This window comes from Hyla sarda, chromosome 1 (assembly GCF_029499605.1).
Source record: "Hyla sarda isolate aHylSar1 chromosome 1, aHylSar1.hap1, whole genome shotgun sequence".
Lineage (NCBI taxonomy): Eukaryota > Metazoa > Chordata > Amphibia > Anura > Hylidae > Hyla > Hyla sarda.
Window position 1 is genome coordinate 615,783,816 of NC_079189.1, and position 25,475 is coordinate 615,809,290.

Sequence of the window (25,475 nt, forward strand, 5' to 3'; positions counted from 1 at the left end):
AGGACGGGAAAGGAGGACGTGGATAGATGGATGGAAAAGGAGGACAGGATAGGAGGTTGGGATATGATGACGGGATAGGAGTTCGGGATATGACAACAATATATAAGGACGGGATAGGAGGTCGGGATATGACAACAATATATGAGGACGGGATATGAAATCAAAAGCTTCCTCCTTTGTTTATTTTCCTCCCCAACAAGGATTAGGAAGGAAAAACCGGGCAACGCCGAGTACTCAGCTAGTATATATCCAGGCTAAGGGACGGAAAAATTCACCTGCCCGGCGCCCGAAACTGCATGTCCCGGGCGTCGGGCGATAGGAATTCCACATCCCTGACTGTATTATCTGAAAAATGTATCTGTGACTATAATGTCTCCTCAGATGTTTCCCCAGATTATCTCCAGGAAATGGATTTTATTTCTGCATAGAATCTGGTGCGGTTTATCATCGTCTCCTCTTCTTCCCTTCAGGTTTCTCCAATCCAGGATCCTCTGCTGATATCTTCTATATAAGAGAATTCTCCTGGATGACCCATCAACCATGGAGAAAGACAGGAACAAGATGGCCGACAGGATCATAAACCTCACCCTACAGATACTCTTCCGGCTTACTGGAGAGGTGAGGGATTCTGGGAGTGATGTCACATGACCTAATTCTTATCTGTGTAATAACAGATGGATATGACTGGAGAGGTGAGGGATTCTGGGAGTGATGTCACATGACCTCATTCTTATCTATGTAATAACAGATGGATATGACTGGAGAGGTGAGGGATTCTGGGAGTGGTGTCACATGACCTCATTCTTATCTCTGTAATAACAGATGGATATGACTGGAGAGGGGAGGGATTCTGGGAGTGATGTCACATGACCTCATTCTTATCTATGTAATAAGAGATGGATATGACTGGAGAGGTGAGGGATTCTGGGAGTGACGTCACATGACCTCATTTTTATCTATGTAATAAGAGATGGATATGACTGGAGAGGTGAGGGATTCTGGGAGTGATGTCACATGACCTCATTCTTATCTATAATAACAGATGGATATGACTGGAGAGGTGAGGGATTCTGGGAGTGATGTCACATGACCTCATTCTTATCTATGCAATAACAGATGGATATGACTGGAGAGGTGAGGGATTCTGGGAGTGATGTCACATGACCTCATTCTTATCTATGTAATAACAGATGGATATTACTGGAGAGGTGAGGGATTCTGGGAGTGATGTCACATGACCTCATTCTTATCTATGTAATAACAGATGATATGACTGGAGAGGTGAGGGATTCTGGGAGTGATGTCACATGACCTCATTCTTATCTATGTAATAACAGATGGATATGACTGGAGAGGTGAGGGATTCTGGGAGTGATGTCACATGACCTCATTCTTATCTATGTAATAACAGATGGATATGACTGGAGAGGTGAGGGATTCTGGGAATGTATGTAGTGATATTAATGTGTCTCTCCATACATAGGATTACATAGTAGTGAAGAAGTCCTCTAGTGGGCGCTGTCGGGCCCCTGTGTGTGAAGGATGGGGAAGAACCCTGAGCTCAATCCCGGGGCCCCCACCTCACTCCCTGATACATGAGGAAATGGATGAACAGAAGATCCGAGAACTCATCAACAAGATGATGGAGCTGCTGACTGGAGAGGTGACCCTGCTGGGACATTATACAGTAATGGAGGGGTCTGGTGATGACTGGAGAGGTGACACTGCTGGGACATTATACAGTAATGGAGGGGTCTGGTGATGATTAGAGAGGTGACACTGCTGGGACATTATACAGTAATGGAGGGATCTGGTGATGACTGGAGAGGTGACACTGCTGGGACATTATACAGTAATGGAGGGATCTGGTGATGACTGGAGAGGTGACACTGCTGGGACATTATACAGTAATGGAGGGGTCTGGTGATGATTAGAGAGGTGACACTGCTGGGACATTATACAGTAATGGGGGGGTCTGGTGATGACTGGAGAGGTGACACTTCTGGGACATTATACAGTAATGGAGGGGTCTGGTGATGACTGGAGAGGTGACACTGCTGGGACATTATACAGTAATGGAGGGGTCTGGTGATGACTGGAGAGGTGACCCTGCTGGGACATTATACAGTAATAGAGGGGTCTGGTGATGACTAGAGAGGTGACACTGCTGGGACATTATACAGTAATGGAGGGGTCTGGTGATGACTAGAGAGGTGACACTGCTGGGACATTATACAGTAATGGAGGGGTCTGGTGATGACTGGAGAGATGACACTGCTGGGACATTATACAGTAATGGAGGGGTCTGGTGATGATTAGAGAGGTGACACTGCTGGGAATGCTGGGACATTATACAGTAATGGAGGGGTCTGGTGATGACTAGAGAGGTGACACTGCTGGGACATTATACAGTAATGGAGGGGTCTGGTGATGACTGGAGAGATGACACTGCTGGGACATTATACAGTAATGGAGGGGTCTGGTGATGACTGGAGAGGTGACACTGCTGGGACATTATACAGTAATGGAGGGGTCTGGTGATGATTAGAGAGGTGACACTGCTGGGACATTATACAGTAATGGAAGGGTCTGGTGATGACTGGAGAGGTGACACTGCTGGGACATTATACAGTAATGGAGGGGTCTGGTGATGACTGGAGAGGTGACCCTGCTTGGACATTATACAGTAATGGATGGGTCTGGTGATGACTGGAGAGGTGACACTGCTGGGAATGCTGGGACATTATACAGTAATGGAGGGGTCTGGTGATGACTGGAGAGGTGACACTGCTGGGACATTATACAGTAATGGAGAGGTCTGGTGATGACTGGAGAGGTGACACTGCTGGGACATTATACAGTAATGGAGGGGTCTGGTGATGATTAGAGAGGTGACTCTGCTGGGACATTATACAGTAATGGAGGGGTCTGGTGATGACTGGAGAGGTGACACTGCTGGGACATTATACAGTAATGGAGGGGTCTGGTGATGATTAGAGAGGTGACTCTGCTGGGACATTATACAGTAATGGAGGGGTCTGGTGATGACTGGAGAGGTGACACTGCTGGGACATTATACAGTAATGGAGGGGTCTGGTGATGACTGGAGAGGTGACACTGCTGGAACATTATACAGTAATGGAGGGGTCTGGTGATGACTGGAGAGGTGACACTGCTGGGACATTATACAGTAATGGAGGGGTCTGGTGATGACTGGAGAGGTGACACTGCTGGGAATGCTGGGACATTATACAGTAATGGATGGGTCTGGTGATGACTGGAGAGGTGACACTGCTGGGACATTATACAGTAATGGAGGGGTCTGGTGATGATTAGAGAGGTGACACTGCTGGGACATTATACAGTAATGGAGGGGTCTGGTGATGACTGGAGAGGTGACACTGCTGGGACATTATACAGTAATGGAGGGGTCTGGTGATGACTGGAGAGGTGACACTGCTGGGACATTATACAGTAATGGAGGGGTCTGGTGATGACTGGAGAGGTGACACTGCTGGGACATTATACAGTAATAGAGGAGTCTGGTGATGACTGGAGAGGTGACACTGCTGGGAATGCTGGGACATTATACAGTAATGGAGGGGTCTGGTGATGACTGGAGAGGTGACACTGCTGGGACATTATACAGTAATGGAAGGGTCTGGTGATGACTGGAGAGGTGACACTGCTGGGACATTATACAGTAATGGAGGGGTCTGGTGATTACTGGAGAGGTGACACTGCTGGGACATTATACAGTAATGGAGGAGTCTGGTGATGACTGGAGAGGTGACACTGCTGGGACATTATACAGTAATGGAGGGGTCTGGTGATGACTGGAGAGGTGACACTGCTGGGACATTATACAGTAATGGAGGGGTCTGGTGATGACTGGAGAGGTGACACTGCTGGGACATTATACAGTAATGGAGGGGTCTGGTGATGACTGGAGAGGTGACACTGCTGGGAATGCTGGGACATTATACAGTAATGGAGGGGTCTGGTGATGACTGGAGAGGTGACACTGCTGGGACATTATACAGTAATGGAGGGGTCTGGTGATGACTGGAGAGGTGACACTGCTGGGAATGCTGGGACATTATACAGTAATGGAGAGGTCTGGTGATGACTGGAGAGGTGACACTGCTGGGACATTATACTGTAATGGAGGGGTCTGGTGATGACTGGAGAGGTGACACTGCTGGGACATTATACAGTAATGGAGGGGTCTGGTGATGACTGGAGAGGTGACGCTGCTGGGACATTATACAGTAATGGAGGGGTCTGGTGATGACTGGAGAGGTGACACTGCTGGGACATTATACAGTAATGGAGGGGTCTGGTGATGACTGGAGAGGTGACACTGCTGGGACATTATACAGTAATGGAGGGGTCTGGTGATGACTGGAGAGGTGACACTGCTGGGACATTATACAGTAATGGAGGGGTCTGGTGATGACTGGAGAGGTGACACTGCTGGGACATTATACAGTAATGGAGGGGTCTGGTGATGACTGGAGAGGTGACGCTGCTGGGACATTATACAGTAATGGAGGGGTCTGGTGATGACTGGAGAGGTGACACTGCTGGGACATTATACAGTAATGGAGGGGTCTGGTGATGACTGGAGAGGTGACACTGCTGGGACATTATACAGTAATGGAGGGGTCTGGTGATGACTGGAGAGGTGACACTGCTGGGACATTATACAGTTATGGAGGGGTCTGGTGATGACTAGAGAGGTGACCCTGCTGGGACATTATACAGTAATGGAGGGGTCTGGTCATGACTGGAGAGGTGACACTGCTGGGAATGCTGGGACATTATACAGTAATGGAGGGGTCTGGTGATGACTGGAGAGGTGACACTGCTGGGAATGCTGGGACATTATACAGTAATGGAGGGGTCTGGTGATGACTGGAGAGGTGACACTGCTTGGACATTATACAGTAATGGAGGGGTCTGGTGATGACTGGAGAGGTGACACTGCTGGGACATTATACAGTAATGGAGGGGTCTGGTCATGACTGGAGAGGTGACACTGCTGGGAATGCTGGGACATTATACAGTAATGGAGCGGTCTGGTGATGACTGGAGAGGTGACACTGCTGGGACATTATACAGTAATGGAGGGGTCTGGTGATGACTGGAGAGGTGACACTGCTGGGACATTATACAGTAATGGAGGAGTCTGGTGATGACTGGAGAGGTGACACTGCTGGGACATTATACAGTAATGGAGGGGTCTGGTGATGACTGGAGAGGTGACACTGCTGGGACATTATACAGTAATGGAGGGGTCTGGTGATGACTGGAGAGGTGACACTGCTGGGACATTATACAGTAATGGAGGGGTCTGGTGATGACTGGAGAGGTGACACTGCTGGGACATTATACAGTAATGGAGGGGTCTGGTGATGACTGGAGAGGTGACACTGCTGGGAATGCTGGGACATTATACAGTAATGGAGGGGTCTGGTGATGACTGGAGAGGTGACACTGCTGGGACATTATACAGTAATGGAGGGGTCTGGTGATGACTGGAGAGGTGACACTGCTGGGAATGCTGGGACATTATACAGTAATGGAGGGGTCTGGTGATGACTGGAGAGGTGACACTGCTGGGACATTATACAGTAATGGAGGGGTCTGGTGATGACTGGAGAGGTGACACTGCTGGGACATTATACAGTAATGGAGGGGTCTGGTGATGACTGGAGAGGTGACACTGCTGGGAATGCTGGGACATTATACAGTAATGGAGAGGTCTGGTGATGACTCGAGAGGTGACACTGCTGGGACATTATACAGTAATGGAGGGGTCTGGTGATGACTGGAGAGGTGACACTGCTGGGACATTATACAGTAATGGAGGGGTCTGGTGATGACTGGAGAGGTGACACTGCTGGGACATTATACAGTAATGGAGGGGTCTGGTGATGACTGGAGAGGTGACACTGCTGGGACATTATACAGTAATGGAGGAGTCTGGTGATGACTGGAGAGGTGACACTGCTGGGACATTATATAGTAATGGAGGGGTCTGGTGATGACTGGGGAGGTGACACTGCTGGGAATGCTGGGACATTATACAGTAACACCACTGGAGGGGTCGGGGTGATGACTTTATCATTGTGTGTCAGGTTCCTATAAGGTGTCAGGACGTGGCGGTCTATTTCTCCATGGAGGAGTGGGAGTATGTAGAAGGACACAAGGATCAGTACAAGGATCAGGTCATGATGGAGGATCAGCAGCCCCTCACATCACCAGGTAATAGACATGACTATATACACACGTCCTCTCATTATTTGTATGTAAAGAATGAATTTAGTCTCTGTATGTGTTCCCTACAGTCAGATCCAGTAAGAGAACAGCACCAGAGAGGTGTCCCCGTCCTCTGAGCTATATTAATGCTATATACATAAAGGAAGAAGCAGAGACAGATGTGAGCGGTGATGAACAGTATGAGGAGGACATTTCTACAGGGAAAGATCTGATCTATATTAATGCTATAGACATAAAGGAAGAAATAGAGACAGATGTGAGCGGTGATGAGCAGTATAAGAAGGAAATTTCTACAGGTGAATACCCAGGTAAGTAGTAACCACTAAATTCAGAGAAGTGTCACGTCTTAAGTGTGGGCATACTATTCCTTTGGGTAGTATAAAGAGAACACAGTTACTCTTGAGGGGCACAGGAGGCACTGCTACTGTGGGAGGAAATAAGGAGAGACACATTTTGTGTGGGGCTTTAAGGAGGACATTATTACCATGTGGGGCACTAAGGAGGACACTACTACCATGTGGGATACTAAGGGGGACATTACTACAATGTGGGACACTAAGAAGGACACTATTACCATGTGGGGCACTAAGAAGGACACTATTACAGTGTGGGGTACTAAGCAGGACACTATTACCATGTGGGGCAGTAAGGAGGACACTATTACCATGTGGGGCACTCAGCAGGACACTATTACCATGTGGGGCACTCAGCAGGACACTATTACCATGTGGGGCAGTAAGGATGACTCTATTACCATGTGGGCCACTAAGCAGGACACTTTTGCCATGTGGGGCACTAAGCAGGACACGATTATCATGTGGAGCAGTAAGGAGGACACTGTTACTACTTGCTCTCCGGCCGTGCATGGCGGCCGCGAGCGCACGGTCTCTGCTCCCGGCAGGGCCGGGATTCGCATCGCGAGACGCGCCCGCATGCGAGTCCCGGCCTGTCGGTTACCTCACTCCCCTGCTGCCTCCTACTCTGTGTCTCAGCACCAGCGCGCGTGTCCCCGTCTCCTAGGGCGCGCGCGCTGGTGCTCTGAGATTTAAAGGGCCAGTACACCCATAATTGTATGCACCTGTACAGCACATTATAAAGTTGTTGCACCTCCCACACCCCCCTGCCGGATCTTCAGCCCCAATTGATTTGCCCCATGCAGGTCAAGTTTTGAGAAGATTTTGGCACCTCTTAGCCGATCAAATAATTCCGAGATTAGGGGTAGTGGATAACGGTTCTTTACAGTAATTTTATTTAATCCACGATAGTCAATACAAGGTCGCAAAGAACTGTCTTTTTTTTAAACGAAGAAGAACCCTGCCCCGGCCTGAGAGAAAGGTGGCCTGAGAGAAAGCGTACCCTATTGCCTGTTTGCCATACCCTTGTACCCAGACCTTTCTGCTATGTTTACTGACTACGAACCTTTGCCGCCTGCCTTGACCTTCTGCTACGTTGACTATGCCTCTGCCTCATCTTCCTGTACCTCGCCTTGCCCGGTTACCTGTGTGGTCGAGCCGTATTGGGGGTAGCGACCTGGGTGTCGCCTGCCGCAGCAAATCCATCCTGCTTTGCGGCGGGCTCTGGTGAAGACCAGCGGCACCTTAGACTCCGCTCCCCGATACGGTCCGAGTCATCTGCCACACAGGTAGAGGATCCACATCTTGTTCCAGACCGCCCGCATCCAGGTGCGTGACAGCAAGATCCGGCCATGGATCCAACTGGGGTTCCTCTGCCTGATTCGGATCTTGCATCGGTCGTGGCGTTTCAGTCCCAGCAGTTGGCCCAGCAGGCACAGCAGCTCAACCAGCTTTCCGCCATGATGCAGCAGCTGCTCTCTGCCCATCAGAATCAGCCACAGCCTCCTCCAGCTCCTGTACAGCCTCCCGCTGCTGCAGTTTCCTTCGGTTCGAAACTCCGTCTGTCTCTTCCGGAGAAGTTTAAGGGAGATCCCAAGACTTGTTGGGGTTTCGTGACACAGTGCTCCATGCACTTGGAACTCATGGCAGACCAGTTCTCCACAGATTGAGCAAAGGTGGCCTTCGTCATCAGTCTCCTGTCTGGTAGGGCCTTGGCCTGGGCTACTCCACTATGGGATCGCAGTGATGCTATCACTAATAACCTACAGGCGTTCCTGATGGAATTTCGCACAGTTTTTGAAGAACCTGCCCGAACTTCCTCCGCTGAGACGGCATTGCTGAGTCTTTCCCAGGACAATTCCACTGTGGGCGAATATGCCATCCGGTTTCGAAGCCTATCGTCGGAGTTGTCTTGGAATAATGAAGCTCTCTGCGCTACATTCAAGAGGGGATTATGTAGCCAGATAAAAGATGTCCTCGCTGCCCGGGAGTTGCCATCCAATTTGAATGAACTAATACTATTGGCATCCGGATTGATATCCGTTTCTATGAGAGACATGAGGAACAACGTCAAGAAAGGGAATCAACACGACCTCGGCGCTTTCCTCGCTTGGCTCCAGTATTCCAGCAACCACCGCAACCTTCTACCTTGCCTCCCGCAGTGGAGGCTATGCAGGTGGATCGGTCTCGCCTGACTCTGCAAAAAAGAACTCGACACCGAGCTGAGAATCTGTGTCTCTACTGCGCCAGTGCCGATCATTTCCTTAAAGATTGTCCTGTACTTCCACAGCCACAGGGAAATGCTCGCACCTAGGGTTTGTTGGAGAGGCCTCCCTAGGTGTGAATTCCTCCTCTCCACGTTTAAATTTGACAGTCCAGCTCCTTCTTCCCTCCAAAGAGATCATCTCCGTTCTGGACTCTGGCTCTGCAGGAAACTTTATTGATGCCTCCCTTGTGCATAAGTATCGTCTGCCTGTGTCCCGCCTACAGAAACCACTGTACATTTCTACGGTCAATGGAGAAAGACTGTACTGTGCTTTACCGCACAGAACCCCTGTCTATGCAGGTTGGAGTTTCTCATAAGGAGAAGTTGTCCTTCTACGTACTCCCATACTGTACTTCTCCTCTCCTGCCCTGTCTACCTTGGTTACAGCTCCATGCCCCACAGCTGGATTGGAAAACTGGAGAAGTCCTACATTGTGGTCCACATTGGAACACTCACTGTATCCATGTACGTGTTACTAAATTGAAACCAGCTTCTAGTTCTCTGACTGGTCTGCCTGCTTTTCTTCAGGACTTTGCGGACGTTTTCAGTGAAAAGCAAGCTGAATTATTGCCCCTACGATTGCCCTATAGACCTACAGCCCGGCACCACTCCTCCCAGAGGCAGAATTTACCCCTTGTCTGTTCCAGAGACCCAGGCCATGGCAGACTACATCCAAGAAAATCTGGGCAAGGGGTTTATCCGGAAGTCCTCTTCACCTGCCGGGGCAGGGTTCTTCTTCGTTTAAAAAAAAGACGGTTCTTTGCGACCTTGTATTGACTATCGTGGATTAAATAAAATTACTTTAACAAACCGTTATCCACTACCCCTAATCTCGGAATTATTTGATCGGCTAAGAGGTGCCAAAATCTTCTCAAAACTTGATCTGCGTGGGGCATATAATTTGATTCGCATCCGTAAAGGGGACGAATGGAAGACCGTGTTTAATACCCGAGATGGACATTTCGAGTATCTTGTCATGCCATTTGGACTATGTAATTCTCCAGCAGTCTTTCAGGAGTTCGTCAACGACATTTTTCGTGAACTTCTATACACCTGTGTCGTTGTCTATTTAGACCAGTGTTTCCCAACCCAGTCCTCAAGGCACACCAACAGTCCAGGATTAAAATTTTTCCCTGTTCGATTCCAATGGAGTAACTGAAAAAACCCGGAATGTTGGTGTGCCTTGAGGACTGGGTTGGGAAACAGTGATTTAGACGACATACTCATCTATTCGTCCAATCCTCAATCTCATCGCTCTCATCTCCGCCAAGTCTTACAGCGTTTTCGGGGGAAATCGTCTTCATGCCAAACTGGAGAAATGTTCTTTTGAGAAAACCAGTCTTCCTTTCTTGGGCTATATTGTTACAAGTGAAGGTCTCCAGATGGATCCCAACAAGTTGCTTGCTGTTCTAGACTGGCCTCAACCTTCTGGTCTGAAGGCGACCCAGCGTTTCCTTGGTTTTGCCAACTACTATCGGCAATTTATACCTCACTACTCTACTCTGGTAGCTCCCATCGTCTCCCTTACCAAGAAGACTGCTAACCCCAGGGTGTGGACACCAGAGGCTGTAGAAGATTTCAAACAGTTGAAGTCCGCCTTTACTTCTGCTCCTGTTTTATTCAGACCTGATCCTTACAAGCCATTTTTCTTGGAAGTGGATGCTTCCTCAGTAGGAGCTGGGGCAGTTTTAACACAAAAGTCTGCTAAAGGGAGAACTTTTACCTGCGGCTTTTTCTCTAAAACCTTCACCCCTGCTGAAAGAAACTATACTATCTGTGATCGCAAGCTCCTAGCCATTTAACTTGCTTTAGAAGAGTGGCGTCACCTTTTGGAGGGTTCGGTATTTCCTGTCACAATTTATTCAGACCACAAGAATCTGCTTTATCTTCAGTCAGCTCATCGTCTCAACCCACAACAGGCCTGATGGTCCTTGTTTTTTTCCAGATTCCACTTCTTCATCCACTTCCATTCTGCAGAAAAGAACGTCCGTGCTGACGCTCTCTCCAGGTCTTTAGATGTGCACGACTGTGAATCTCTACCACAGCATATTATCCCGCCGGAGTGTCTCATTTCTACAGCACCAGCAAGTCTCCAACACCTGCCTCCTGGAAAAACTTACATTTCACCTCGTATGAAACTCCGAGTCTTGAAATGGGGACATTCTTCTCTTCTGACAGGCCATCCGGGTATTCGTAAGACTTTACAATTCATCTCAAGACAGTACTGGTGGCCAACTTTGAAAAAGGATGTTGTTGATTCTGTTCGGTCCTGCCCAGTCTGTCCCGGGTCAAGACTCCCCATTCCAAGCCAGCAGGTCTGCTTCAACCCTTGCCAGTTCCTGAATTTCCTTGGTCTGACATTGCTATGGATTTCATTACAGATCTTCCTTCTTCCCAAGGTAATACTGTCATATGGGTGGTAGTAGATCGCTTTTCTAAAATGGCTCCCATCAGCTCCACATCTTGCCAAGCTTTTTCTCCATCATATCTTTCGTTTGCATGGACTTCCTTCCCATATTGTCTCCGACCGAGAAGTTCAGTTTGTTTCTAAATTCTGGAGGGCCCTGTGTTCACGTCTACAAATCAAGTTGGATTTCTCATCGGCTTACCATCCTCAGTCCAATGGACAGGTCGAGAGGGTGAATCAGGTGTTGGGAGACTACACCATTTTATTTCTGCGCATCAAGATGACTGGGTCGATCTGCTACCATGGGCTGAATTTTCCTACAACCACAAAGATTCCGATTCCTCTGGTACTTCTCCCTTCTTTGTGGTCTATGGACTTCACCCTCGTCCTCCTCTTCCTTTGTCATCTTCCTCTGGAGTTCCTGCCGTCGATGAACAAGTAAGGAATTTTTCCTTCATCTGGCAAAAGACACGTCTTGCACTTCTACAGGCTACTTCTCGCATGAAAGTTCAGGCAGACAAGAAGAGACGTCCTCCTCCTGAATATTCTCCTGGTGACAAAGTCTGTCTATCCACTAAATATATCCGTTTCAAGATACCCAGTTATAAACTTGGTCCTCATTATTTGGGTCCCTATAAAGTCAAGAAACGGCTCAATCCTGTTGCTTATTCCTTCATCTTCCCTCCTCTCTCTGGATCTCAAACTCCTTCCATGTTTCTCTCCTGAAACCAGCCCTCTTCAACCGTTTTTCTCCTAAGGACATCGCTCCTGCTCCCATCTCTGGTACCTCAGATGTGTGTGTTGTGAAGGAGATCTTGGACTCTAAGTTCATCAGAGGAAAACGCTTTTTTCTGGTTGATTGGGAAGGTTTTGGTCCAGAGGAGAGGTCTTGGGAGCCGCAGGACAATATTCTGGACAAAGACCTGCTCAAAAAATTTCTTAGCCGCAAAAGGAGGGGGAGACCAAAAGGGGGGGGGGTTACTATTACTACTTGTGCTCCGGCCGCACATGGCGGCCACGAGCGCACGGTCTCTGCTCCCGACGAGGCCGGGATTCGCATCGCGGGACGCGCCCGCATGCGAGTCCCGGCCCGTCGCTTACCTCGCTCCCCTGCTGCTTACTCCGCTCCCTGATACGGTCCGAGTCATCTGCCACACAAGTAGAGGATCCACATCTTGTTCCAGACCGCCCGCATCCAGGTGCGTGACAGACACTATTACTCTGTAGGGCATTAAGGAGGACACTATTGCCATGTGGAGCAGTAAGGAGGACACTATTACCATGTGGAGCAGTAAGGAGGACAATATTACTATGTAGGGAATTAAGGAGGACACTATTACCATGTGGAGCAGTAAGGAGGACACTATTACCTTGTGGAGTAGTAAGGAGGACACTATTACCATGTGAGTCACTAAGCAGGACACTATTACTATGTGGGGCACTAAGGAGGACACTATTACTATGTGGGGTACTAAGAAGGACACTTACCATGAGGGGCACTAAGGAGGACACTATTACCATGTGGGGCACTAAGGAGGACACTATTACTATGTGTGTCACTAAGCAGGACACTATTACTATGTGGGAAACTAAGAAGGACACTATTACCATGTGGGGCACTAAGGAGGACACTATTACCATGTGGGGCACTAAGCAGGACACTATTATCATGTGGGTCATTAAGCAGGACACTATTACCATGCTCCACATGGTAATAGTGTCAGGTGCGTGACAGACACTATTACTCTGTAGGGCATTAAGGAGGACACTATTGCCATGTGGAGCAGTAAGGAGGACACTATTACCATGTGGAGCAGTAAGGAGGACAATATTACTATGTAGGGAATTAAGGATGACACTTACCATGTGGAGCAGTAAGGAGGACAATATTACTATGTAGGGAATTAAGGAGGACACTATTACCATGTGGAGCAGTAAGGAGGACACTATTACCTTGTGGAGTAGTAAGGAGGACACTATTACCATGTGAGTCACTAAGCAGGACACTATTACTATGTGGGGCACTAAGGAGGACACTATTACTATGTGTGTCACTAAGCAGGACACTATTACTATGTGGGAAACTAAGAAGGACACTATTACCATGTGGGGCACTAAGGAGGACACTATTACCATGTGGGGCACTAAGCAGGACACTATTATCATGTGGGTCATTAAGCAGGACACTATTACCATGTTGAGCAGTAAGGATGACACTTACCATGTGGAGCAGTAAGGAAGACACTATTACTATGTGGGGCACAAAGGAAGACACTATTACTATGTGGGGCACAAAGGAGGACACTATTACTATGTGGGGCACAAAGGAGGACACTATTACTATGTGGGGCACAAAGGAGGACACTATTACTATGTTGGGCACAAAGGAGGACACTTACTATGTGTGTCACTAAGGAGGACACTATTACTATGTGGGGGTACTATGGAGGATACTATTACTATGTGGGGCACTCAGGAGGACACTATTACCATGTGAGGCACTAAGGAGGACACTATTACCATGTGGGACACTAAGGAGGACACTATTACCATGTGGGACACTAAGGAGGACACTATTACTATGTGGGGCTCTAAGGAGGACACTAATGGTACTATGGGTACTGAACCTTGTTCGGACCAAGAAGTTGCAGCCGCTCTGGTAGATTGGGCTCTTGTAAATTCCGGTGGGACCATGTTAACCGCCAGATATGTAGCGAGAATGCCGTCACACATTCATCTTGATATGGTCGCCTTTGAGGCCTTTTTGCCTTTTCTTGCACCCAGATAAATTACAAAGAAGTTTTTATCCTTCCTCAAGTTCTCTGTCCTTTGTAGATAGCTCTTCAAACACCTCATCAGGTCTAAGGATCTTAAAGGGGTACTCTGCAGCTAAACATCTTATCCCCTCTAAGCAGAGGTAACGCCACCAAAAAAGCTATTTTGAGGGAAAAATTCTTACAACTTGCTTCTTTCAGAGCGGTTTTTCCCAACCAGGGTGTCTCCAGCTGTTGTAAAACTACAACTCCCAGCATGCACAGACACCAAAGGCAGTATACTAGTTTATAGACAGTATAAAGGACCTTTGGAGGACTAATGTAATTGTCTAAAGGACCTGTAAGATGTTACGTTATGTTTATCTTACCCAGAGGGCACCAGCTTAACACATGACCTGCAGCATGACCTATGGGCTTCTGGCTCAGCCCCCCCCCCCCCTCTTTATAAGGGGGCGGCCATTACAATTCTGTCTCTTTTGTTCTTTTTTGCTGCTGAGGAACAGAGAGATCAGATGTCTCAGTGCTAGTGTCCAGCTACCTGAAAGGCCTCAAATCTACAGTCACTTCCAGTAAGTCAAGTCAATGTCTGCTGTCACTACCTACAGTCCAGTCAAGCCTAAAGTCAATTATCTAAAGTGTCTTACAAGTACATTTGGTCCCAGCAAGCTGTGAGGTCCTTCTGTGTTCCTGGCCACCTCTCTGGGATTCTGGCCGAGCTGTAGAGACTTTAACAACTGTCTGACCTCAGTAAGGCCTCCGTTAAACCATAACATGGTCATGGACTCTCATTTCACTGCTTAGCCATTGGGATAGCGGAGATATCGTTTGAGTGGTTCCCGAGACCCAAAAACCACTCTGGCGTCATGAACATTAGGGGTTAATAACAACTTGCCCCTGGGGTTAATACCATTTGCCCCATCCACCTACACTGATACACCCCGTGGTCCCGCCCTTCACTGTGGCTCACCACAAATGATGTGGCCAGCGGACGTACAGAGGAAGGAGACCACTGTTTAAACAGCGTTCTTCTGCTTCTGTGCCAGGGCTGCTGCAGGGGGGTGCAGCAGGAGCCAGGGCCCCCTGGAACCCTGGACCACTTACTAGGGTATTGGCGGTACCCCATGACGGCGGCCCTGTGTACAAAGGTAGTGCCGGCACATAAGCCTGGATGTCCCCTATTGGGAGTGTATTGTCCCCTATTGGGAGTGTATTGTCCTCCTATTGGGAGTGTATTGTCCCCCTATTGGGAGTGTATTGTCCCCCTATTGGGAGTGTATTGTCCCCCTATTGGGAGTGTATTGTCCCCCTATTGGGAGTGTATTGTCCCCTCTATTGGGAGTGTATTGTCCCCTCTATCGGGAGTGTATTGTCCTCTATCGGGAGTGTATTGTCCCCTCTATCGGGAGTGTATTGTCCCCTCTATCGGGAGTGTATTGTCCCCTCTATCGGGAGTGTATTGTCCCCTCTATTGGGAGTGTATTGTCCCCTCTATTGGGAGTGTATTGTCCCCTCTATTGGGAGTGTATTGTCCCCTCTATTGGGAGTGTATTGTCCCTCTATTGGGAGTGTTTTGTCCCCTCTATTGGGAGTGTTTTGTATCCTATTGGGAGTGTATTGTCCTCCATTGGGAGTGTTTTGTCCCCTATTGGGAGTGTTTTGTCCCCTATTGGGAGTGTTTTGTCTCCTATTGGGAGTGTTTTGTCCCCTCTATTGGGAGTGTTTTGTCCCCTCTATTGGGAGTGTTTTGTCCCCCTATTGGGAGTGTATTGTCCCCTATTGGGAGTGTTTTGTCCCCCTATTGGGAGTGTATTGTCCCCTATTGGGAGTGTATTGTCCCCCTATTGGGAGTGTATTGTCCTCTATTGGGAGTGTATTGTCTCCTATTGGGAGTGTATTGTCCCCTCTATTGGGAGTGTATTGTCCCCTATTGGGAGTGTATTGTCCCCTCTATTGGGAGTGTTTTGTCCCCCTATTGGGAGTGTATTGTCCCCTATTGGGAGTGTTTTGTCCCTCTATTGGGAGTGTATTGTCCCCCTATTGGGAGTGTTTTGTCCCTCTATTGGGAGTGTATTGTCCCCCTATTGGGAGTGTATTGTCCTCTATTGGGAGTGTATTGTCTCCTATTGGGAGTGTATTGTCCCCTCTATTGGGAGTGTATTGTCCCCTATTGGGAGTGTATTGTCCCCTCTATTGGGAGTGTTTTGTCCCCCTATTGGGAGTGTATTGTCCCCTATTGGGAGTGTTTTGTCCCTCTATTGGGAGTGTATTGTCCCCCTATTGGGAGTGTTTTGTCCCTCTATCGGGAGTGTATTGTCCCCCTATTGGGAGTGTTTTGTCCCCCTATTGGGAGTGTTTTGTCCCCTCTATTGGGAGTGTTTTGTCCTCTCTATTGGGAGTTTATTGTCCTCCTATTGGGAGTGTATTGTCCTCCTATTGGGAGTGTTTTGTCCCCCTATTGGGAGTGTATTGTCCCCTATTGGGAGTGTATTGTCCCCTATTGGGAGTGTTTTGTCCCCCCTATTGGGAGTGTATTGTCCCCTATTGGAAGTGTATTGTCCCCTATTGGGAGTGTTTTGTCCCCCTATTGGGAGTGTATTGTCCCCCTATTGGGAGTGTATTGTCCCCCTATTGGGAGTGTATTGTCCCCCTATTGGGAGTGTTTTGTCCCTCTATTGGGAGTGTTTTGTCCCCTCTCTTGGGAGTGTATTGTCCCCTATTGGGAGTGTATTGTCCTCCTATTGGGAGTGTTTTGTCCCCCTATTGGGAGTGTTTTGTCCCCCTATTGGGAGTGTATTGTCCCCTATTGGGAGTGTTTTGTCCCTCTATTGGGAGTGTATTGTCCCCCCATTGGGAGTGTATTGTCCCCCCATTGGGAGTGTATTGTCCCCTATTGGGAGTGTTTTGTCCCCTATTGGGAGTGTTTTGTCCGCCCTATTGGGAGTGTATTGTCCCGTATTGGGAGTGTATTGTCTCCTATTGGGAGTGTTTTGTCCCCTATTGGGAGTGTTTTGTCCCCCTATTGGGAGTGTTTTGTCCTCCTATTGGGAGTGTTTTGTCCCCCTATTGGGAGTGTATTGTCCCCCTATTGGGAGTGTATTGTCCCGTATTGGGAGTGTATTGTCCCCTATTGGGAGTGTTTTGTCCCCCTATTGGGAGTGTTTTGTCCCCCTATTGGGAGTGTATTGTCCCGTATTGGGAGTGTATTGTCCCGTATTGGGAGTGTATTGTCCCCTATTGGGAGTGTATTGTCCCCTATTGGGAGTGTTTTGTCCCCTATTGGGAGTGTTTTGTCCCCTATTGGGAGTGTTTTGTCCCCCTATTGGGAGTGTTTTGTCCTCCTATTGGGAGTGTTTTGTCCCCCTATTGGGAGTGTTTTGTCCCCCTATTGGGAGTGTATTGTCCCCCTATTGGGAGTGTATTGTCCCCCTATTGGGAGTGTATTGTCCCCCTATTGGGAGTGTATTGTCCCCCTATTGGGAGTGTATTGTCCCCTATTGGGAGTGTATTGTCCCTCTATTGGGAGTGTATTGTCCCCCTATTGGGAGTGTTTTGTCTCCTATTGGGAGTGTATTGTCCCCCTATTGGGAGTGTTTTGTCCCCTCTATTGGGAGTGTATTGTCCTCTATTGGGAGTGTATTGTCCCTCTATTGGGAGTGTATTGTCCCCTCTATTGGGAGTGTATTGTCCCCTATTGGGAGTGTTTTGTCCCCTATTGGCAGTGTATTGTCCCCTCTATTGGGAGTGTATTGTCCTCTATTGGGAGTGTATTGTCCTCTATTGGGAATGTTTTGTCCCCTCTATTGGGAGCGTATTGTCCCCTCTATTGGGAGTGTATTGTCCTCTATTGGGAGTGTATTGTCCTCTATTGGGAGTGTATTGTCCTCTATTGGGAGTGTATTGTCCCCCTATTGGGAGTGTTTTGTCTCCTATTGGGAGTGTATTGTCCCCTCTATTGGGAGTGTATTGTCCCCTCTATTGGGAGTGTATTGTCCTCTATTGGGAGTGTATTGTCCTCTATTGGGAGTGTATTGTCCCCTATTGGGAGTGTATTGTCCCCTATTGGGAGTGTATTGTCCTCTATTGGGAGTGTTTTGTTCCCCTATTGGGAGTGTATTGTCCTCTATTGGGAATGTTTTGTTCCCCTATTGGGAGTGTTTTGTCCCCCTATTGGGAGTGTTTGTTTAGTCCCCTATAAGGTGTGTCCGCTTTTGGGAGTGTTCCCTATTTGGAGGGTACAAATATATTAAGTCTTATGGAACAGCCGGGGAACTAAAAACTGTCCCCTATTGGGAGGTGTCCGCTAAGGGAGATTTTACTGTATAATAAAAACTATCACTAAGAACTAAGAAAGGGGGTTGTAAACCACATAGCAAAAAATGGAGTAGTCGAGCAGGAGACTGGAAGGACAGGGAGGGAACAAGTGGGAGGTAAAGCTCCACAACACATAAAACAGTGTGAGAAGAAAAAAACGCCTAATAACGGGCAGAATAAAAGGAACAAAAACAAAACAAAACAATTAATATCTCTAAAACGCTTTTACAGAATATTCTGATTCTGAGATTGTTTTTTCGTGACATATTGTTCTTTATTTTGGTGGTAAATTTTCGGCGTTACTTGCATCCTTTTTTGGTGAAAAATCCCAACATTTCATGAAAATTTTGAAAATTTTGCATTTTTCTAACTTTGAAGCTCTCTGCTTGTAAGGAAAATGGATATTCCCAATGAATTTTATTTTTATTCACAAATACAATATGTCTACTATATGTTGGCATCATAAAATGGACATATTTTTACTTTTTGAAAAAATTAGAGGGCTTCAAAGTAGAGCAGCAATTTTCAAAAATGTCATGAAAATTGCAAAATCCGAAGGGACAGATGTTACAGAACTACAACTCCCAGAGTTGTAGTTTGGCAACATCTGGAGGGCTACCGTTTGGGCACCACTGTAACAGTGGTCCCCAAACTGTGACCCTCCAGATGTTGCAAAACTACAACTCCCAGCATGCCCAGACAGCCTTTGGCTGTCTGGGCATGCTGGGAGTTGCAGTTTGGCCTTCCTAGTGGTTGCCACAGTAAAGATCACATTACTTTCACTTTCATTCCCCCCCCCCCCCCACGTCGCTTCCCTACCTGAGCCAGGATCCAGCAGTCTGCAGCGACGATGTTCCCAGGTGTTCCCAGGCATCTTCTCCTGCAGGTACCAACTTCCATCTTCTCCCCATGTTCCCCGCGACATCCAGGGGTGGGCAGAACGGGGGGTTGCCATGGCAGGGGACAGGAGGAGATCGCAGCACTGCGACCTCACTCCTACCCTGCAAGATGATCGGGGGTGTCACTGACAGGTCAGATCATCACTATTTTCCAGGTGATCGGGTCACCAGAGACCCGATCAGCACGGAATAGCAGAAAATCGCATGTCTGAATTGACATGCGATTTTCTGCGATCGCCGACATGGGGGTCTCAGGAACCCCCTCGGCGTTTGCATCGGACGTCTGCTGAACGATTTCATCAGGCATCCGGTTTCGCAACCCGCCTGGCGGGATGCGAAATTCCCACAGACGTACGAGTACGTGCCTGGTCCTTAAGGGGGTTAAAGGGGCACTCCACCCACAGACATCTTATCGCCGGGGTCCGACTGCTGGGGTGGGACCCCGTGCAGCACCCGTGCCACACTCAGCATTCTAAACAGTATTTTAGAACTCTGGGTTTGGGCGGCCAGATGCATGACATCACGCCCCGCCCCCTCCATTAACCCCTTAAGGACCGGGGTTTTTTCCGTTTTTGCATTTTCATTTTTTGCTCCTTGCCTTTAAAAAATCATAACTCTTTCAATTTTGCACCTAAAAATCCATATGATTGCTTATTTTTTGTGCCACCAATTCTAGTTTGTAATGACGTCAGTCATTTTGCCCAAAAATCTACGGTGAAACGGAAAAAAAAATCATTGTGCGACAAAATTGAAAAAAAAAACGCTGTTTTGTAACTTTTGGGGGCTTCCGTTTCTACGTAGTACATTTTTCGGTAAAAATGACACCTTATGATTATTCTGTAGGTCCATACGATTAAAATGATCCCCGACTTATATAGGTTGGATTTTGTCGCACTTCTGGAAAAAATCATAACTACATGCAGAAAATTAATACGTTTAAAATTGTCATCTTCTGACCCCTATAACTTTTTTATTTTTCCATGTAGGGGGCGGTATGAGGGCTCATTTTTTGCGCCGTGATCTGAAGTTTTTAACGGTACCATTTTTGCATTGATAGGACTTATTGATCGCTTTTTATTCATTTTTAAATGATATAAAAAGTGACCAAAAATGCACTATTTTGGACTTTGGAATTTTTTTGCGCGCACGCCATTGACCGAGCGGTTTAATTAATTATATATTTTTATAATTCGGACATTTCCGCACGCGGTGATACCACATATGTTTATTTTTATTTACACTGTGTTTTTTTTTTTTAATGGAAAAGGGGGTTGATTCAAACTTTTAATAGGGGAGGAGTTAAATGATCTTTATTCACTTTTTTTTCCCACTTTTTTTTTGCAGTGTTATAGGTCCCATAGGGACCTATAACACTGCACACACTGATCTCTTATACTGATCATTGTTATCCCATAGGGACCTATAACACTGCACACACTGATCTCTTATACTGATCATTATTATCCCATAGGAGACTATAACACTGCACACACTGATCTCTTATACTGATCATTGTTATCCCATAGGAGACTATAACACTGCACACACTGATCTCTTATACTGATCATTGTTATCCCATAGGGACCTATAACACTGCACACACTGATCTCTTATACTGATCATTGTTATCCCATAGGGACCTATAACACTGCACACACTGATCTCTTATACTGATCATTGTTATCCCATAGGGACCTATAACACTGCACACACTGATCTCTTATACTGATCATTATTATCCCATAGGAGACTATAACACTGCACACACTGATCTCTTATACTGATCATTGTTATCCCATAGGGACCTATAACACTGCACACACTGATCTTCTATGCTGATCACTGGTTTCTCATAAGAAACCAGTGATCAACGATTCTGCCGCATGACTGCTCATGCCTGGATCTCAGGCACTGAGCAGTCATTCGGCGATCGGACAGCGAGGAGGCAGGAAGGGGCCCTCCCGCTGTCCTGTCAGCTGTTCGGGATGCCGCGATTAGCCGAGGCTATCCCGAACAGCCCGACTGAGCTAGCCGGCAACTTTCACTTTTAGCCGCGCGGCTCAGCTCTGAGCGCGCGGCTAAAGGGTTAATAGCGCGCGGCGCCGCGATCGGCGCTGCGCGCTATTAGAGGCGGGTCCCGGCTTCACTATGACGCCGGGCCCGCCGTGATATGACGCGGGGTTACTGTGTAACCCCGCGTTATATCAGGAGAGCAGGACCAAGGGCGTACCTGTATGCCCTTGGTCCTTAAGGGGTTAAAGGGGGTACTCCGGTGAAATTTTTTTTTTTTTCATATCAACTGGCTCCAGAAAGTTAAACAGATTCGTAAATTACATCTATTAAAAAAAAAAATCTTAATCCTACCAATACTTATCAGCTGCTGAAGTTGAGTTCTTTTCTGTCTGACCACAGTGCTCTCTGCTGGCACCTGTCTGTCTCAGGAACTGTCCAGCAAAGGAGCAAATCCCCATAGAAAACCTCTCCTTCTCTGGACAGTTCCTGAGACAGACAGAGGTGTCAGCAGAGAGCTGTGTGGCCAGACAGAAAATAACTCAACTTCAGCAGCTGATAAGTACTGGAAGGATTAAGATTTTTTAATAGAAGTAATTTACAAATCTGGCTAACTTTCTGGAGCCAGTTGATATGAAAAAAAAATTTCTCACCTGAGTACCCCTTTACTGTCTATGTAATAAGATGTCTGTGGGTGGAGTACCCCTTTAATTCCTTAATTTATTTTCTTGAAAATGATTCTAAGGTCCTTCTGGTACACAGGGGCGGAGTTACCCCATCATTGTACTGCTGACTAGATAATAAGGAACCTATATTATGTGCGCATTAACTATTTAGTATCGGGAGGACGGGGAGAAGGTTCCATGATGTCACATCCTGCACTTATAATGTTCTACTAAAAAGACTATAAATATGTGCACAGCAATTTTAGATTGTTTTACTCAAAAATAATAAAATCTGTTTTACTCTCTGCAGATTCTTGTAGCAGGAGATCAGAGGAGAATCTTATATCTTCAGATTATAAAGCAGATGATGATATCACACAAGATACATATGAAGAACATTCCATTATCCCAGATACACCCTCAGCCCTTCACAGCCAAGATCTGTCATCTCATCCTTATATACAGGTCCTGTCTTCTCAGTCATCACAGGATGTTCAGCAAAATAAGGAGAAGCCATTTTCATGTTCAGAATGTGAGAAATGTTTTGCTTGGAAATCACATCTTGTTCAGCATCAAAAAATTCACACAGGAGAGAAGCCATTTGTATGTTCGAAATGTGGAAAATGTTTTACTCAGAAATCAGAGCTTTTTCAACATAAAAAAACTCACACAGGGGACAAGCCATTTCCATGCCCGGAATGTGGGAAATGTTTTATTCGTAACGCGCAGTTGGTTGAACATCGGAGAACTCACACAGGGGAGAAGCCTTTCTCATGTTCAGAATGTGGGAAATGTTTCACTCAGAAGTCACATCTTGCTAAACATCGAAGAACTCACAAAGGAGAGAAGCCATTTTCATGTTCAGAATGTGGGAAATGTTTTACTGAGAAATCACATCTTGTCGAACATAACAGAACTCACACAGGGGAGAAGCCATTTCTGTGTTCCGAATGTGGGAAATGTTTTACGTGGAAATCCGATCTTGTTAAACATCAGAAAACTCACACAGGGGAGAAGCCGTTTTCATGTTCAGAATGTGGGAAATGTTTTACTCGGAAAGCAAATCTTCTTATACACCTAAGAGCTCACACTGGAAAGTAACCTTCCGACTTGTCAAATAGTACAAATACTACGACCATTGCAGTCAGAGTCACAGGAAAGAGCAATAAACTAACATTGAAAATGTATTCCAAAAAAAATCCTCAACCAGGTATTAGAATATTTTACCTTAACCCCTTAAGGACCAAGCCCATTTTAAACTTAAGGACCAGGCCAATTTAATTTTAGCGTTTTAGTTTTTTCCTCCTCGCCTTCTAAAATCCATAACTCCTTTATATTTCCATCTACAGACCCATATGAGGACTTGTTTTTTGCGTGACCAATTGTACTTTGTAATGAATCCTCTCATTTTACCATAAAATGTATGGCGAACCCAAAAAAAATTTTTTTTAGGGGGAGGAAATTTTAATGAAAACCACAATTTTGCACATTTTGGAGGGTGTCGTTTTCACACTGTACATTTTACGGTAAAAATAACACATGTTCTTTATTCTGTGCGTCAATACGATTAAAATGATACCCATGGCTAGATACTTTTATATTTTTGGAACGCTTAAAAAAAAAATCTAAAAACTTTTTGTACAAAATCAGTAAAATAAAATCGCCCTATTTTGACCACCTATAACTTTTTAAATTTTCCGTATATAGGGCGGTATGAGGGCTAATTTTTTGTGCCGTCATCTGTACTTTTTATTGATACCACATTTGCATATATAAAACGGGAGAAACAGACAATTTTCATTTTTATTGGGGGCATGTCGTGCGGTAATAACTCAATTATGAATTATAAAAAATTCTAAATTGTGAAAATTATCAAAAATATCTAAATTATGACCTGGTGAATTGTAGACAAAGCCAATCAATACAATTCACATCTGAGTCCGACTATTTCCTCATATCAACAAGTTCTTATGACATTAACGATTAAGGATGTAGTTTTGCAATATACAATAATACACAGGTATTATAAAGTATGCAGATTTATTGGTTATAAGGTTATAAACATAAATGAGTAACAAACACAATGATATATGCAAATGAATATCAATTATATATATTAGTAAACATTATAAGCTTGTTAATTGACTACATATAATAGAACAATACATGTGAGTAGTAAGTAACTTGTTAAAATAAGACAAAAGCTACTAGGTTAGGAATATCATAAGAAAAAGGTTACATATCACTCTATACAGAGGAACCTCATGATATTAAGATGGGCAATATCTAATGATGGACATCAATATGGAATGCTAAATACACTCCGCCCCCTTCTAACCAACTACAAATCACATGACTCCAAGAATGGGCAAATCCATCTAAGGATATAAACATGGAAGAACTATAATATACTTCCACCCCATTCTGGACTATTTTCTATACATGATCTTGGTAAGACATTAAGACAAATAGCAGAGTTTTATGATCTCTCTAAACTATATTTTAGGAGGAAGAACATGAAACAAGTTTCCTGTGTGGGAAATATACTTATAACACTTAGTTTGGCGAGTAGGAATTCTATCAATATGTATAAGCAATTATCTAATCATTGATAGATTATGAGTCCTGATTCTTCTGCAGGTAGAATGAAGTCTCACAATATCCTAAAACTATAATCTCAATATGGAGATAATTATTTTATTCACCAATCTAAATTGTATAATTCCATCCACATTATCCCAATTGGTCTTAATTAAATGGAATACCATTTTTGAGTCTCTTACCAAGTCTTTGTAAGAACCTCGCTTCTGCACTGAGGAACATGGAACGATCCATCTCTTCGTCATGGATAGCCATTGGGTCGGTACCGTGTGATCAGTACGTCTGCTGGAATCTCACATGGCTTTCCCACCTGGTTGGACCTCTTTCCTGTGTCTGTGTGTTCTCTACATGATAGCACAGTCTACAGTTCACTCTAACATCTGGTTTACCAGACTTTTTAATTAGACACACCCTCCTAAATTGGAATTCCCCAATGAATTTAGGTTGGGTGTGTACATATGGTAATGACTATGACATCACTATACTACCCAGAATGCATTGAGCATATCACCCATAATGCCTTTCCTGTCGGTGTAATGTCAACTACTCATACACTCGGGGGTGCTATTGCATAAGCAATTAGCATCATTACCATTAAGGGTTAACTGTCCAATGTTGGTTTCAAACCCACATTCCACACTTGACATATGGAGCACTACATTATAAAAACAGGGATTATTTTTGACATATAAGTAATTGATCTGTACTGATCACGGCATCTAAGGGGTTAATGGTGGACATCAGCGCGATCGCGGATGTCGGCCATTACCAGCGGGTCCCCGGCTGCTGACAGCCAGAACCTGCAGTGCATGACGCGAGCAATGCTCCGATGCTCACAGTCTTACACAGGACATAAATGTACGTCCTGGTCCGCGAAGTACCTCCAAACCAGGACATACATTTG

The 25,475-nt window shown here is 46.0% G+C and overlaps 1 protein-coding gene across 2 annotated transcripts; it reads left to right on the plus strand.

Moving 5' to 3' along the window:
- On the plus strand, positions 1–25,470 carry LOC130298931 (oocyte zinc finger protein XlCOF7.1-like). Of its 2 annotated transcripts, none has more exons than XM_056551375.1 (5): positions 1–618; positions 1,484–1,663; positions 6,144–6,270; positions 6,354–6,581; positions 22,281–25,470. In XM_056551375.1, exons 1-5 carry the CDS (start codon positions 541–543, stop codon positions 23,069–23,071), a joined length of 1,404 nt encoding a protein of 467 aa, XP_056407350.1. In that variant the 5' UTR covers positions 1–540; the 3' UTR covers positions 23,072–25,470. The 2 variants fall into 2 exon arrangements, with proteins under 2 accessions (XP_056407350.1, XP_056407349.1); XM_056551374.1 differs by having other exon boundaries at positions 2–618; positions 6,354–6,593; positions 22,281–25,468.
- Positions 25,471–25,475: the final 5 nt, after the last annotated feature.